Genomic DNA, 18,354 nt, shown 5'->3' on the forward strand with positions numbered 1-18,354 from the left:
AAATCCGATTGATTTTTCATTTTTTTTGTTCGCCATAGTGGATCCGCCATTTTGAATTTTAAAAATCTGACTTAATAGTCGTAATCAGCGACCCTAAAAACTCCATAGTAACAAGTTTCAGGCAAATTGTTACTGTCAGTTAAAATATTTTAATTATAAACAGTCATAATTTAGTCTAAGGTTTTTGGAGTTGCTGATTACGAATTTATATTTGACCAAAATTTTATTCCTCTTCCCCCTCTACAATTTTTAATAAAAATTAATAATAATTTATTGATGAAGTACTCACCCATAGTACTAAATGTTATGTAAATTGCAGCCTAATCTAAGAATTTTTTTTTTGAAATTGGTATACTTCAGAAATTTTGTCTCAACATTGTCTATATATTATTTCTGTGCTTTTATTATTAAATTTTTACAACTATCACCCCTTTTTCCGTGTAAATCATCTTTAAAATTCAAATTCCAAAGTCAATACATAAAATTTTACAAAATATTAAAAATTGAAGTGTACGAATATCAAAAAAAAGAAATTAATTCGAAAAAATTCTACGCATTGAATCTATAGAATAATCCAAAGTTCAAATTTGGCAAATTTATTCAAATGACTTGACCAAAAAAGTATGTAATTTTTACTCTTTTTCCTAATATTATTACGCTTAAAATGGCAGAAATTTTGTCATTGATTTATTAAAATTTTATTTTTTGTTAATATCAAACTCATATACATAATTTTGGACTATTAAACCAAGAGTTTATAAGGTCAATCGTGAATTTCAAATATCATTTATCTTAAAATGTTGCAAAACACACAAACACACACGAGAATTTATTGATGAACCTTAAATATACAATATGTAGTTTTAAAAGCATTATTGACTCTATTTTAAATTAATTTAAAAATACTTAAAAATGTTTTCGAGAAATTAAATTCAGAATGAAATAAAATCTTGAGTAGCATCAAGTCCTTGAAACTAATTACACTGTTAATTAATTTTTTTTTTTTTGCTTTTTTTTAATATAAAAAAATACATGCGTGTTCACTTACTGCTGATAATTTTTCACTTGGAGTCAACCTGTTTCCGAGTTTAAGGTCTGCAGCAAAACGCATAGCTTCAAGGACAGTAAGTCTAGGCTGAAGTAAATCTTCCTGCATTATATAACATGATGATCTTTTGAACTGCCGAAGTTCTCTTGGTTGTCCATTTATGGAAATTAATCCATTTGATCCTTCACACCTGAAAATGAAAACAAATATTGGTGTTTTAAAAAAAAATTTATTACGTGCCGTCAATTAGATTAGAGTTATTTATTATTTTTTTTTAAGGCAAGAGAAGATGATTTTTCCTCCTTCCGCTTTTGATAATACGCATAAATATTCCTTGAAAATCGTTAGTTTTAATTCCCGGCTAATCGAAATTTATTTCTATTTAGGAGAATTTATAATATTTAATAAAATCTTTATTTAACTGAATTTAAGAAAATTGATTTTGTATTTAATCTTATTTTATAAAATGCAAATGAATTTTTATTTAACTAATAGAATTTTTATATAACCAATCATTGAAATTTTATTTGACAAAATTTTAATAGAAACAAATTTTTATTTGTATGACAAAGTATTTAGCATTTTAGGTATTTTAGAGCATATTTGAAAATTAGGTAATCAACAATTTTTTTTTAAATTTGTAATTGGTTAATTTATAAATTTGCGCTAAAATACTTTGGATAAAATTTTTTTTTATGCTAAATAAGAATTCGGTGATTTGAAAATTATGACAAATGAAAATTCGGCTATAGAAAATTTCTGACAAATAAATATTTAGAGGAAATGCAAAATTTATTATTTATGAACTTCAAAAAAATATTCATTTTTAGTCTAATAAGAGTCCGTTTTTATCGTATGGATAAATTTAATCTTCCGAGTGGTTAAAGGCAGTAGTTATATTCTGCGTTTGCGCATAATGTTTGTAGCTTCTGCGCAGACGCAGAGCTTCCTTTAACCTCTCTCGGAAGATTAAATTTATTCACACGATGAAAACGGGCTCTAAATAATTTTAGAAATTTATTTTGATTACATTAGGAATAAGAAAAAATTGATTTAACATTGAAAACTAGATTTTTTAATTTTAGGTGATCCGTTTAAGAAATTATGACTCTATATTTCAATAAATTTTGTTAAATGAAGATTTTATCAATTAAGAATTCGACCTTTTAACAACGAAAGTGATATATCAACATATATTTTACAAATTAAATTATTTGAAAGAAATGACAAAAATTAAATGTTAATTTAAACAAATTAAAACAGTTGATCATAAAAAAATTTAATTTAAAAATAAATTTTTTGATTTTAGTCTCAGATAAATAGGAAACGCTATAAAAAAAAATTTATTCCTAAGAGGTTCTTATAGAGCTTATGCATAAAATAATTACATTATTTGAATACAATTAATAATGTCAGAGGTAGTGCATTTATAATAAATTACAATTATTAAAATAATAATTATAAACATTTTTTTCTTTAATTAAGGGGATAAAATTTTTTTTAAATTACTCATTTTTTTAAGAAATTCTTTATTTTATAATTAAGGATGAGAGTGATGTAAAAAGCAGTTTTTTATCATGAAGCATTATTTTCCGTTTTTTATTTTTTGACCATATAGACTCTAGCGTAGCTTATACATATACAGTAAAAAGTGAACTCTCGGTCAGTGATCCTTTCCTCACTCTTATACTTGACTTTTTTTGTTTAATTAGTTTTTCTGTTATAGGTCGAAAGCAATAAATTAACATTGTTTTCCCATTTCATTATACGCACAGAAACTTATTTTTATACCTCTTAACAAAAACGACTCTTGTTATAAAAAAAAATACACATTTTTATCTAGTCTAGTAATTTTGCTCTATAATTCACAATTTGTCCGAAATTGCAAATGACCGAATAATCAACAGAAAGATTTTGGCGCGAATTTTAAAATTAACCAATTACGATTTTCTTAACAATTTTTATTCCTTATTGGTTAATTTTAAAATTCGCGCCAAAATATTTCCTTTTGATTGTTCGGTCATTTGCGATTTTGGACAAATAAAAATTCGGTACCTAAAAAATTATATTAAGTAAAAATTCGTTTAAAAAGAAATCGTTTTTTAATTATAAAACAACAAATTTTCTAAATTTACAAAAAAAGTAAGAAAAATTATTTAAATAAATTTTTTTTTATTCTTTTATTCATTTTTTTCAGTATTAATTATTGATGTAAAATCATATTATAGAAATGAGTTAATTATTCGTAAAAATATCCGGAAATTGAAAAAAAAGGTTTAATAATTTACATTTATGTAATACTTCGTTCAACCTACTTGACGTAATTTTTGAGTTCAATATCCTCGGTAAGGATTTTATAAATATTTTTTTCCTTGAAAGAAAAATATGACATTGAATATGTAATTACAATATTGAGTCAAAGGTGATTAAGTAATTTATATGCATTTCGTATGATCTACATTGAAACGCGGCTATATTATCAACAAATAAAATTTATGTTTCATTAATAGCAATAAAGTGCATCAATTCAATTAACAATTTTCCCGATATCGCATAATGTCCTGTTTACATTGTTAATAAGGCAATTTAATTTTTTGTCCTTCTATATAATCAGACGATTTTTCTAATTTGTAATTGTAATCTCTATTTATTGATATATTGATAAAAGCAGTATCTCTTTATACTATTAAATATATCAGAATTAATTTTTAGTACTTGTAAATATAAATATAAAAACCCTCATTATGGTTAAATTTATTGTTTCGGTAACATGAATATTAATTATTTGATTTAGAAAATTTATAATTGAAATAGTTTAATGATTAATTGTATACACTCTCTAAATCTGAATTAGTAACTTTTGACTAATTTAACTGCGCCGATTCGTTTATTAAATGAATTAGTTACCGCTTTGACTAATTGTTAGTAAAAAATTACTAATTCATTTAATAAGGGTACAATTTTAATTAGTAAATTTTAATAAATGAATTACTTATTTTCTACTAACAATTAGTCATTTTTTAAATAAAAATTAATCAAAGTGATCACTAATTCATTTAATGAACAAATCAACACAATTGAATTAGTCAAAAGTGACTAATTCAGATTTAGAGAGCATTTTTAGTTAGTAAAATATGCTGCTAATAATTTATTAGTTAGGGATACCATTTTTATTACCTAACATAATTATTTTATTGGTTAATTTTACTAATTTGTTTGTTGGTATACCTATTAAATTATTTACTTTACTAACTAAATAGTAACAGTAATAAAAATTAGCAACAACCTTTTACTAACTAAATAGTACTCTCAGACAACTATTTCTCTCAGTAAATAAATAAATAAATAATAATAATAATAATAATTATTATTATTATCAATAAAAATTGAATTTATCCCTCGGAAAAAGTTTTAAATAAAGGATGAAAATCATCAATTAAATGATAAATAATTTTTATTATTGACAAAAATAAAAATCGCTTACTTGTATCCGGCTAAAATATTTAGTAAAGTCGATTTTCCTGCTCCAGATGGACCCAAAATCGCAGTTAGTTCCCCAGATTTGAATTGTCCACTGACACCTCTTAATATCATTTTTGAACCTAAATTAAAAAATAAATTCTCACTAAATTAATTAAATCAATTATTTATTATTAGTGTTATAGTAAAAAAAATTACATTATTACACTTTTGAAAATTTATTTAAACATTTTCTTTAAAAAAAAACATAAAGTTGTAGACATTTAAAAAAGGGTTGATTTTGCTTAATGTTCTTTTTTTTAATAAAAAATTAATTTGTAATAAAATATATGTACAATTCATGGAAAATTGTAATGAAGCATATAATTAAACTTGATGCCAAGGATTGTAAAAGTTAAAAATATTTTTATGATCAATAACATAAATGTATTTATGTTCTATTTTTTTAATTTTAATGAAATAGATGCTCGGGCACAACCTCCTGACAATTTATTAACTACCTGCATCGTCACCCTCAGATACATATATATGTATAATTATAAATTCAATGCACTTGTTTAATATGAATCATCTGTACCCATTAATAATATTAAATCATATACTTCAATCTTGAGAAAAAATATAATGTATCTGCACATGCTTGAAAAATGATAAAAATAAAATTATATGGATTAAGGCATAGATTAATATTGATAATTAATCTTAATTAAACATTAAATTAATGTCGGAATGTGAAACTTCAATTATTTTTTTTTTAATTTTACAATTAAAAAATTTGTTAATTTAATTTTTCATTGTGAATCCAATTCATAGTGTTCTGTACAACCGCGGTGAAAATGTTGTTTTGTACAATTGTTAAAATCTAAAAAATCTCTAAAGAATTAGTAAAAATTTTAACTAATTTGAATTAGTAACTGACTTTTTGCCTTTGAATTAATTAAATTTGACTAATTCGATAGTAAAAAAAAGCAAAGAGTGAGTCATTAATTCAAATTAGTTAATTTTACTAACACAAATTTATAGAGTATTTTATATACAGTGAAAAATGGAAAAGAAAAATAAAGTAACTTTTGCCACTTCCGTATAGTAAATCCTAAAATGTCCGGTATTTCTGCCCATTTTTGGCAACTTTTGCTTCGTAAATAGTAAAAACTACTATATCCGGAGTAACCTTTACTATTTTAATAGTAATTTTTTCTATTTCTGAAGCAAAAGTCGCCAGAAATTTGCAGAAGTTCCGTAAAGTTCAGATTTTACTTTTGTAAATAGTAAAAGTTACTTTATATTTTTTCCGTGTACAATTTTTATATTTTTAATTTTAAGAATAAATTAACTTATTATTTCTAGTTGTAAAAAATATAATTTAAAATTTTAATAGTTGTACAAAACGAAGGAGAATTTTAATTTTTTTTTAAATAAATACTAGAATTTTCTATAATAGTGATGAGCTGTCAAGGAAAAAGTAAATTTAAATATCTCACATAATCATTTAATTGAAAACATCCGTTGATTGTTCTTGCGCCGGAAAAGAGTATAACGAGAGTTTTACACACATATATGTGCAAATAGAGAATAGCATTTTTCAATCAACTTTCAAAATTTCGCAATTTATCTACTTTGTTTATGATCGAGAACTGGTCGGGCTGTTTTATTTTATTTATTTTTAAAAAAACTTTTAATAACTTTAACAAATTATGCCCGTCAGGTGGTCGAGCTACTTTTTTTTAAAAAAATCAATATCCCATGTGAGTGATAATTCATTGGATTAAAAAGTCGAAAGAGTTTAAATACCACAATATATAGTAAAAATTTGCGTTTTATTAGAATTTTCATTTTACAGAATTTTATTATCTAAAATTTACTTTTAGCTGCATTTTAATTTCTTTGAAATATAGAAATTACATTTAACCAAATTTATATATTACAGATTTCTTACTTAAATGAATTTTCAATTTACATATTTTTTATTTCACCGAATTTGAATTTGTCAGGGAATTATTGTTTGCTCAAATTTTCATTAGACAGAATAGTCAAAGAATTTTTATTTTACAGAATGAATTTTTTTCTAGCCGAATTTTCATTTGTTCCCATTTATATTCTACAGAATACTTAAAACGCCGAATTTTTTATTTTACAGAACTTTCATCCGTTCGAAAAAATATTTGTGCCAAAATTTTTAAATTAACCAATCATAATTTTTAAAATTAGCCTCCAAATTCTACCAAATATTTATTAGGACAAATGAAAGTTCTGTTAAATAAAAATTCGGCGTTTTAAGTATTCTGTAGAATAGAAATTCGAACAAATGAAAATTGGGCTAGAAAAAAATTCTTTCTGTAAAATAAAAATTCTTTTGAATGACTATTCTTTCTTATGAAAATTTGAGCAAATAATAATTGTGTTAGTCAGAAAAAATTGGCGATCATATCGACACCGAGTTCTCGAAAACTATAAGTCATATTTTCAAAATTTTTGTGTTATTCAATTACTTTAGGTTTAATCTCGATGCTACAGTTATTTTTGTCAAATTTGGATGTTAGGGACGGAATTTCCGTCACTTTATAATTTTTTTTATATAATTATAAATTATTAATTTTTCTTAGTATTTGTTATATTATAAAACACAACACACATTATTATTCTCATTGTTAATATTTCAATTATTGTTTCGAAATTATTTAATAATTATGCAAAAGGTCTCTTCATATACTTTATTTATAATGAATCGTTAAATTGAAATATGTTACAAGATAATAACATATTCTAAATTCTTATTATATCATTTAAATGTGGGTCTCCAATATATAACAATTACTTAATCCTTTTGGGAAGATTAAGTAATATTAATGAAAATTATAAGTAGAGTAGGTGATTGAATGTATCACTGCCCCAGTTAAAAATGCAACGTTGTTGAAATTGCATGAAAATAAGGAGAAGTCAGTTGCAAAATCAACTCTCCTTCTACATGATTCGGGAGTGATCATTGTCACCATTCTGATTGTTAAAAAGAGTTTAAATAGTGATCGAAGGATCAGTAAGAGTTAACAAGTGTTCAGTTTCATTCCCGCAGAGCGGATGTATTGTTGATTCCCGCAAAAGGCGGATGATTATATTATTGAAGTCCCACAAAAAGTGGTTGATAGAATTGAATATTCCCCAAGTCAGGGTTGATCTTCGTGATTAATATTAAAAGTGCAAGTGCCTTAAGAATATAACAAGTTAAATAAATAGCATCGAGAAATTCATATTAAATAAAAGTATATAAGAGAAGACTTCCGCATTCAGGCATCAAGTGACAAACACGAGTATTTAAGTAATACGATACTTTATTTCTGGTCTGATTATAATTATTATTTTGGTGAGTCTTTTAACAATTGCCTTTTTTTCTTTTTAAAAAGAATTTAAACATACATTACACAAACACACAAACAATTTTCATAACAAAATAGAAGTTGTATTTTGAAAATAGAATCGTTATTGCTGTTATTTGTGAGACTTGACGTAAGTCAAGTAGCTTAATTATTGAATTTTGTAATAAATCTTTCTTTGCATGTATAAAACAAATACTTTGAGAATAATTTGTAATAAATTGAGTGTTAATTTAATTTGATTCTATTTATTTATTTTTCACATTGAATTACTTTGTCTCATATTTCTTTTAAACATTTTCTCTGAAATACCGTCTATCCGGGTTTATTGAATTGATAATTTACTGAGGGGTAGTCCACTACCTTATTCTAAAATTCTTTAGCGAAGAGCATTTACGCTTTCCGAATAAGCGGGTTGTTAATAATAAAGATTAGTGTAGTTTCTAACTTATTATTTTTCTTCAAAATTTAGTTTACTTTATTTATTTTGTTTTGTTAATTAACATCCGTCTTTAACAAAATGGTGGCAGCGGTGGGATCTATCGCTCATATTTTTGAAAAAATGTTTTAAAAAGAAAAAGTTGAGACTTTAGTAAAGAGTGAAAAATAAATTTTCTGTCTGAAAACACACATGAATTAAAACACTCACAAATACACAGTAATTATTTGAAGTAAATTGAGATAAAAAAATGATGAAATTGAATTGATGTTGAAATATTTTTTTATGGTTTCCATGTTTTAATGTATTATTTTTTTCAGACAAAATTTTTTGTTTGGGTTTCTTTTTCAAGTGCGCGAGTAGAATTTTTGTTATTTTTATTTTGGTTCGCTAACGTCGAACTGAGACACAGTAACTACCCTTGCATTCGGCAAGCTCTGGTTTCTCTAAAAATTCGGTAAAAATTCCTCGACTTAACCTTGCCGGAAGTGTGTAGCCACTTGGGCAAGTGAGAGGCTTAAAATCACGAAAAGTATACAAAACAGGAGTTAGATTTTATTGTTTGAATATAAAATTTCAAATGTATAATTATTCTAAATGCGAAGAAAATAAATTAGAAAGACAACGTAAACTTCGTGCACACATTTTAGCTAGAAGAAATATTAGTCCAGAAAGATTTGATGCGGTAAAAAGACAATTATTCGTCGGAAAAGAAAAAGTTAAAGATACGCGTTCAGAAAACAATTACAGCTCACTAGCACAATCATTGCAAAATTTGAGCATGACAGGTAATTAAAAGTTTGATTAATTAAAAGAAATAAACGACCTTGCTATAGATAGGTTACGGGGTTAGTGCATTAATCGTATTTCAAAACATTGCGAGCACAAAGTCACAGTAAGAGTGCTGAGTTGACAAAGTATACAGTTGAAAGAAATTAAATTAATAAAGTTAAATAAAATAAAAGTCATAATGTGTTAATAAAAGAATTAAAAAAAAAGGAAATTATCGAGAATATATTATTTTACAATTGATTATGAAAATAAACAGATTTTAAAAGTTTTAAAATAAATATCTGTGATTTTTGCCAGATATAATCAATAAAAAGAATTGATTTTTTTTTATGTTGAGATTTTTTTTTTGAGAGATAATCATGACGGATCGGGAAGGAAACGGTGAACGGCGTCAATCCGGTAATGAAAATCAAGGACATATTGACAATCCTTTCGCGGAAAACAGACGCGAAAATTTCAATGCAACAAATGTAGCTGAATTATATAGGGACAGGACAAATTTAGGTTTCCAATCAATTTTACCTCTGCAGCGACCATTTGTCGCAAATGATGAAGAAAATGCAGGTATCGCGGCGGCTCGCTCTATTGCTGATAGCTTAACAATACAAAATGCCCTAATGGAAATAAAAGTTTATGATGGAAAGAACATGTCGGTCAAGGATTTTATTCAAGATGTAGTTGTAGCGGCCTCGAAATTCCCACCCGAATATGAAGGAACGTTGATTACGTCGGTTTTAGGAAAATTAACAGGTCCAGCGAGAGACTGTACAGATAATAAGCAATTTGTTAGATTGACCGATATAATAGAACTCTTAAAAGAAAGATTTGCACCAGGACAAGCTTTTGAAGTATATTATGCAGAAATTATGAATTTGAAAATGTACAGGAATGAAAATTTACCTGAACTTTATGATAGGTTATTGAGATTACTTAGCGGGGCAAGTTCAGCCCTACGTGCCACTTTCGACGCAAACACAGCGACAGCGACGACAAACGTTGTGAAACATACAGCATTAAAAACATTTGTTAGAGCATTGCCAGATGATATTGCGAACGCAGTAGATGCACGTGCGCCTAGAAATTTAGAGGAAGCATACAAATACGCAAAAGCGGCGCAAGAGAGAAAAATGCAACCGATTACAGGGGGTTATTCGTCATATATTACTAATTATAACGATAATAGTCAAAGAGTCATGAAAACTCGATGGGAAGAACAAAATGATTTTAGGGGTTACAGAAATTATGAGGAAAGAAGAGATAAAAATAGATATAATAGCGGAAATCGGTCTAGTAGGGGACGATATCAGGATTCGGAAAATTATCAACCAAGGTACGAACAAAGAGAGGATAGAAATTATAATATAAATTATGGTAAAAATAATTATGGGAAAACTCAGGATGATAATACAGGGCGTAGCAACGACTATAACGACCCTAGACTTTACAACCCTAACGCGGATAGAATCAACTGGGAAAATAGGTATCAAAGTCCAAGTAGATACATACAAGAAAATTGTTATAATACAAACGGGCCCAGAGAAAATTGGGAAAACAGATACCCCACAGATTATGCAAATAAAGAAAGAAATAATTACTCTAATAGTAGAACAGCATCGGTAGAAAGAAATAATAGTAACAGTCCTTTAAACTGGGAACTTGCTCGTCGAGAAGACGCGACGATGGGCTCGGACAATCAAATGCGTCCAACTACGGTGTGGTTTCAGGAAACCCCATCACCTTGAAAATACGTGAAACAGTCACGGAATCACCTGCAGTAAAATTACCTGGGAATTATTTAGTAGGAGGAAAAGCAAGTTTTCTTGTAGATGCAGGGGCGGATATTAACATTATAAAATCTGACGCGTTAAGCCCTGATGCGCCAGTTAGAACCTCTGAAGCATCGTACATGACAGGAGTGTCAAAAACTGGATTTTACACACTAGGCACAGTAGAAATTACAATATTTGATAAACAATATACTTTTCATGTAGTAAAACCTAATCTTGAAGTAAAAACAGATGGTATAATAGGAAGACCTTATTTAAATGTCTTTTACAACTTTTTACTGACGGCGTCTAAGCCAGTACAACCTATCCCATGCATAGATCAGGAAACACATACTAATTACATTAAGCCTAATGCTAGGAATTTCGAATTTGATCAACGAAGGGTAGTTAACCACGATACTTTACAGAAATCATATGAAGCACATAATGCAGATTTTATTAGATGGGAAAATAAAGAAAATTATGATAATCAAGAATATTCAAATAACATATCAATGGTGGATAATAAACCATCTTCTGAACCTAGAAATGTAGATGACAATAGAAGTCATTTTCCAGCATGTAATACCATTGTTGAACTTAATAAAATTGGAAGAGGGCAACCCACGGTAGAGTTGGAAGTAAATTATCTTGTAGGTGATAAAACTCTATTTTTTGAAGATAATGAGGCTAAAATAAATATTATAAAAGCTACAGTATTGCGAACTGATGCGCCAGCAAATACAAAAGATGTAACGTGTATTAAAGGAGTTTGTTGCAAGGATTTATATACAATAGGGACAGTTGAATTAGAAATTCTTGGAATCAAATCTCTCTTCCACATAGTAGATTCCACATTTCCTATTTCAGCAGAAGGACTTTTAGGAAGACCATTTTTATTCAAAGAAAAATCAAATAGCTGGTTCCTCTACAAGAAACAAAAATTACAATTGAAATCAGTAGTACCTGATGCTTTTATGGACCCTGAATACAGAAGAATTGAAAGGTGCTCAGGAAAGCAAGTAGTGAGAGAAAAACTACCTCCTATAAATAGTGAACTGAGAATCAAACCTAAAGTCATCGTGAAACCAAAGGAAACAACAGAGGAAACCAAACCTATTTCACCAGAATTGAGGACTAAGGTAGAAAAGAGGTTAGAAGAAATAAGGAAATCTCGAAAGGTAACTATTACTATAATAAATCGACTGATGCATAGTAAACTAAAAACAGAAACGTTACAAATACATACTATGAACATGTCAAAAGAAGAAAAAGAAGCCAAACAAAAAGAATCTATATTAATCGATAAACATAAAGAGTCTATTCAAAATAATCGCAATCGGTTGGTCAATGAAGAAGACTCATACCTTCAGAATTATCCAGTTCTTAAATATGAAGAAGAAGAGGTGAAACAAAAAGAGTCTAAGGACAATCAATTGTTTTCAAATAATGAACAAACAGAAGAAGAAACAGGAAAAAAATTGAAAATAAACGAGAAGAAAACAAAGGAAAATGCAAAGAAAAAAATAAAAGACATTGATAAAACAAAAAATAACTCTAGATGGATGAAAATTTTATTTAGTCAGGTACTATGGGGTAGAAGACAGAAAAGAATAAATAAAATTAATAGAAGATCAACTGCGAACAGGAATAAACAAAAGTGACTAGTTAAAATCTGTGCATAAAGGATTAAATATATCCAAGTCAGGTACTAAAGTACAAACAAAAAAAATAAAACAGAAAATATGGGAGAAAATGTAACATGTATATATATATTTTAAAATAATGGGAGTAATTATTATTTAATATGGTATAAACGTCATATATACATAATATGATATATTACAGGGATTAAATTTTATAAACATAAGATTTACAAAAATACAAAAACACTAATAGGAAACTGGGAATAATTAAGATATAGATGTAACCAATTGGGTTACAAATCATTAAATCACATAACAAGTAAGAATTTTAATTTTAGATTTTTTTTTATCATAAAAAAAAATGGGTATAATTTATGAATTAAATTAAAACATCATATTGTTCTAACTCTAACTATTTAAACTGAATATTTAGAATTAACAAAATATATGAGTAAAAATAACTAGCTTGGTTTATGTACACTAATTGAAATTATAAATATAGGTAACTATACATATTGGAAATAATTTTAAATTATAAAAAAAGGGAAATTACGTAAAATTGAAATAATTTTTTTTTGTGATCAGCAACAGAAACTATATGCTTCTCACAAAGATCATTTATACTTTCAAAAAATGTATTTATGCGACAATCATGCTTTTAATTAGGGTAATTTTTGTTATTTGGGTTTTAATTGTCAAAAAAAAATTGATTTATTTATTTTCAAGTCATTTTCAAAAATTGAAATCAATTTTTTAAGTGGTATATTCTGCATGCATTCAAACTTTAAAATTTACATGTATTAAAAAATTTATTTATCTAACTCCCCAAGATATAAAGATTTTTTTAAAATTTAAGTTCAATTACCTTTAAACAATTCTAAAAAATTCAAACTTGGAAAAATTAAATTTGTTTCAAACTAAAATTTAAAAATAATTAACAAAGAATTTTTGTTGTCGATTTAAAAAGCTGTCAGGGGACGACAGCAAGAAAAAAAAGAGGGTCAGGGGTTGGAGAATATTTTTTTTTTAATATTTAGTCTCCAACATATTTTTTTATTATTATTTTATATTAAATATATTCATAGACTGTGTATTAAAAGTCTTCATTTTCCACTTTAAGTTGGTCAATAATTGTAAATCTATAAATCGTGAAAATGTAACCATTTTTTTTTGTAAACATTTTTTTATTATATGCACATTAATAAAATTGGATATATAAGGAGATACATATATAACACATTTTTCTTTCTTTATTATTTTATTTGTATTCTTTAAAATTGCTACGTAAGCAAAGTGTTCCATATCTCCATTTATTTCTTATTATTTTATTATATATCCATGTATTCAAATTTGGTCTCATTTTTTTTTATCAAAAAAATTACATTTTTTTTTTATATGAAAACTAATTTATCCTTTTCATAAAAATCTTCCTAAAACAAAAAAAGAGGAAACGACTATTTACTATTTAAAAAAAATATATATATAAAAAAAAAAAGGAAAAATCAGTTTTCGTTCTAACATTTATTTCAGCTACTAAACAAACTACACCACTTTCATGATCAAGGATAAATTGTAAACATTTTAAAATGTATATCTACGAGAGGAATTTTGTAAAAAAAATTATATTCGATGACATCACACCTGCACAGGCTGCCAAGGGACGTCAGCCAGAAAGAAGGGGGGTATTTGTTAGGGACGGAATTTCCGTCACTTTATAATTTTTTTTATATAATTATAAATTATTAATTTTTCTTAGTATTTGTTATATTATAAAACACAACACACATTATTATTCTCATTGTTAATATTTCAATTATTGTTTCGAAATTATTTAATAATTATGCAAAAGGTCTCTTCATATACTTTATTTATAATGAATCGTTAAATTGAAATATGTTACAAGATAATAACATATTCTAAATTCTTATTATATCATTTAAATGTGGGTCTCCAATATATAACAATTACTTAATCCTTTTGGGAAGATTAAGTAATATTAATGAAAATTATAAGTAGAGTAGGTGATTGAATGTATCACTGCCCCAGTTAAAAATGCAACGTTGTTGAAATTGCATGAAAATAAGGAGAAGTCAGTTGCAAAATCAACTCTCCTTCTACATGATTCGGGAGTGATCATTGTCACCATTCTGATTGTTAAAAAGAGTTTAAATAGTGATCGAAGGATCAGTAAGAGTTAACAAGTGTTCAGTTTCATTCCCGCAGAGCGGATGTATTGTTGATTCCCGCAAAAGGCGGATGATTATATTATTGAAGTCCCACAAAAAGTGGTTGATAGAATTGAATATTCCCCAAGTCAGGGTTGATCTTCGTGATTAATATTAAAAGTGCAAGTGCCTTAAGAATATAACAAGTTAAATAAATAGCATCGAGAAATTCATATTAAATAAAAGTATATAAGAGAAGACTTCCGCATTCAGGCATCAAGTGACAAACACGAGTATTTAAGTAATACGATACTTTATTTCTGGTCTGATTATAATTATTATTTTGGTGAGTCTTTTAACAATTGCCTTTTTTTCTTTTTAAAAAGAATTTAAACATACATTACACAAACACACAAACAATTTTCATAACAAAATAGAAGTTGTATTTTGAAAATAGAATCGTTATTGCTGTTATTTGTGAGACTTGACGTAAGTCAAGTAGCTTAATTATTGAATTTTGTAATAAATCTTTCTTTGCATGTATAAAACAAATACTTTGAGAATAATTTGTAATAAATTGAGTGTTAATTTAATTTGATTCTATTTATTTATTTTTCACATTGAATTACTTTGTCTCATATTTCTTTTAAACATTTTCTCTGAAATACCGTCTATCCGGGTTTATTGAATTGATAATTTACTGAGGGGTAGTCCACTACCTTATTCTAAAATTCTTTAGCGAAGAGCATTTACGCTTTCCGAATAAGCGGGTTGTTAATAATAAAGATTAGTGTAGTTTCTAACTTATTATTTTTCTTCAAAATTTAGTTTACTTTATTTATTTTTTTTTGTTAATCAACATCCGTCTTTAACATTGGAAATGAAATTTTTTATAGCTTTCTATATTACCGACCGATTAAAGATTTAACTACATGTTAGTACAGCGCTGACAGTATTTTAATTTTTCTTTTTGCAGATTCTATCTTCGATGGCTTGTGGTGTCAGGTACTTTAAAGATAAGGGCAAAAGTGAAAAAGGGTATCTTATCTTCAAGGACACAGAATTCACACAGACTTTTTAGAACTCGGTCTATTTTTACGGTTATTTTTCACATTTTCTGAATGGAAATTTAACTTGAAAGTAGGGATCTCCGAGGGCTATTTAGTTTGAAAGAATCTCCTTGAAGCTGAAAATTCGTTATTAAGGTTAGTACAGCGCTGATTGCTGACAGTATCACGGAGAAAAATGGTTGGCTAATGCATTCATTTTTTATTGGATAACAGAGAATTTGTTGTAACATCTATATCTAAAATGATATATCAACCATCACCGTTGGTCACATTATCATTTTAAAATTTATATTTGAATTGGATATTGCATGCTAGCTTGTAGTAGGCCACCGTCATCAACCAAGTTGCTTGAGGCAACCAATTGAGGAGCATACCGGTAAGTCATGTGACGCGCAAGCGCATTGTGTTAATTGCATATGGATGCCGCGCTTGTAATGACGGTTCATATCGTCGCGTCTCGTGAAAAGTGTTAATCATGTTAATTATTGTGATAAAAAATGGATGAAAGCACAATAAAATTTCTACAAGTCGTTGCACCGGAGCATGCAGACTTTTTAATCAAAACATTTCGAGGTAAGTTTTTATTATCCTTGATGAATATACAAATGGTTGACTCTAACCTCTAACCTTACTGCACATGCTTTCTGGATCATCATTATTTCCCATATTTTATTTATTTATCATTGTATTTATTTTATGCATGTTATTTAATAGAAATTCTTTTTCTCAAAATTTTCATTCACAAGAATTTCCTTTTCGTAAAAATAGCATTTAAGAAAGTTTTCATTCGAATGACTTGATATGTAAACAGCATGTCTTGTGTTATCATTTATCAAATTATCGTGTGAGAGAAACAGCTTTATTTTCAAAAATTATTATTTTTGAATAAATTGATTTCACTGATGTCTATAAATGAATTATTAATTACCATATAAGTGACTATATAAATGGAATCAAATAAAAAAATTTCATATCCAGTCAAGTAAATGTTTGTTTTTATAGAAAAAAAACCTTTATTATCGTATCGTGTATGAAAGATATTTTTATTTAATTAAATCTATTTTTTTCTAAATATTATTAAAAAAGGGATAGATATCCCACCAATCAAAATAGTTGTACTAACAAAATTAAAGGTAACTGTGCGCAAGAGAGATGGATGAGGCATTCAACGGAATGTATATACTAGCTATCGAAATTTGTTACAGTATCCAACTTGAGAGTATGCAACAGAAATAGTTGCAGCAGCAAACTAATTTGATCGCGCTATAGAGCCCAAAAAAATGCTACCCTATCCAATACTTAGCATAGCCTAACCAATTATTTCTCTCCGTGTACATAGTATAGCCACAGTATTGCCAATTGCTGAAATTTTGCACCGGAATAATATCAAAACATAACCTCAATAATGGATTTACTCTGTTCAAGAATTGTGATGGACCAGTTAATTATAACAATTCTTGAACTGAGTAAATCCATTATTGAGGTTATGTTTTGAAATTATTCCGGTGCAAAAATTTTAGCAATTGGCAGTACTGTGACATTTTGTTTCAAAAATTTTTTAATTTAATTATTTACAAATTATTATCAGTTTATTCTAATTTTATGCACTGAAAAAAAAATTTGATTCAAATACAATTTATTTAATTCAAATAAAAATTATTTGATTCAAGTAAATATTTATTTAATAATAGTCAAGTAATCAAGTATTTGAATCAAATAAATTTTTTCTTCATTAAGTACAAAATAAATACTAAATAAAAAGAATTATAGCAAAAATATATTTATTTGATATTTAAAAAATTAATATATTGGTATTAATAATATTTGTGAATATTATTAATAATAATATATTAATTTTTTAAATATCAAATAAATATTTTTTTCTATAGGTCTGCATTCCCGGGTATAAACGTTCTTAAAAATAAATTGCATTATATACAGTATTCTAAAATAGTTTCCGCAATGATATTTTCAATTTTAAAATCTTGTATACCATTTTTTATGCATATAAATGACTTTATACTTTGTATAAATTGATAAGTAATGATTTTATAACATTAAAAAAATATGTGAAAATATACGACATATATATATATATAAGAGGAAAAAAAGATAAATTAATTAATAAATATGTTTACATAAAAACATGTATAATTAAGAGTGTAATAATATTTTCCGCATAAATTCCTCGTATTATTATTATTATTATTTTTTTTCATCTAATTTTCGTAAGTTCTTTGTCTTTGTATAATATGAAAATAATTACCAAGAAAATTAAATATAAATCGCTTATCATATTGCACAATAGTACCTTGTTAAATGGAAATAAACATTTATAAAATTTTTTTCAAATTTCTTCGGTTTTCATTATCACGCAATACTTATCAAAGAGTATAAAGATTCTTTGTACGCATAACGAAATCGTATATATAATATATAGGTACAGACATAAATGCGTTGACCTCAAACTAGTTACTGACAGTGCATTAATTGCAATGCGGAAGATAAACTTTATACATCATATGTAATATATTTGTACTTGAATTATTATTATCATTATTATTTATAATAATAATAATA

The 18,354-nt window shown here is 26.5% G+C and overlaps 1 protein-coding gene and 1 long non-coding RNA gene across 4 annotated transcripts in view; one reads left to right on the plus strand and one right to left on the minus strand.

Moving 5' to 3' along the window:
* The window catches only part of LOC127290319 (ATP-binding cassette sub-family G member 1-like), a 62,485-nt gene that overhangs the window by 14,561 nt on the left and 29,570 nt on the right, over window positions 1-18,354 (minus strand). For both annotated transcript variants that reach the window (XM_051318816.1, XM_051318815.1), the window contains exons 3-4: window positions 4,533-4,650; window positions 1,049-1,238 (exon numbers count right to left, since the gene is read on the minus strand). In XM_051318816.1, the coding sequence (XP_051174773.1) occupies window positions 1,049-1,238; window positions 4,533-4,650 (308 nt within the window). The remainder of the gene's footprint in view (window positions 1-1,048; window positions 1,239-4,532; window positions 4,651-18,354) is intronic.
* The window catches only part of LOC127290331 (uncharacterized), a 192,293-nt gene that overhangs the window by 7,771 nt on the left and 166,168 nt on the right, over window positions 1-18,354 (plus strand). For both annotated transcript variants that reach the window (XR_007844295.1, XR_007844294.1), the window contains exon 2: window positions 15,681-15,909. This is a non-coding gene — a long non-coding RNA (uncharacterized LOC127290331). The remainder of the gene's footprint in view (window positions 1-15,680; window positions 15,910-18,354) is intronic.

This window comes from Leptopilina boulardi, unplaced genomic scaffold (assembly GCF_019393585.1).
Source record: "Leptopilina boulardi isolate dan_hultmark-lab unplaced genomic scaffold, ZJU_Lbou_2.1 LbouV2_59, whole genome shotgun sequence".
Lineage (NCBI taxonomy): Eukaryota > Metazoa > Arthropoda > Insecta > Hymenoptera > Figitidae > Leptopilina > Leptopilina boulardi.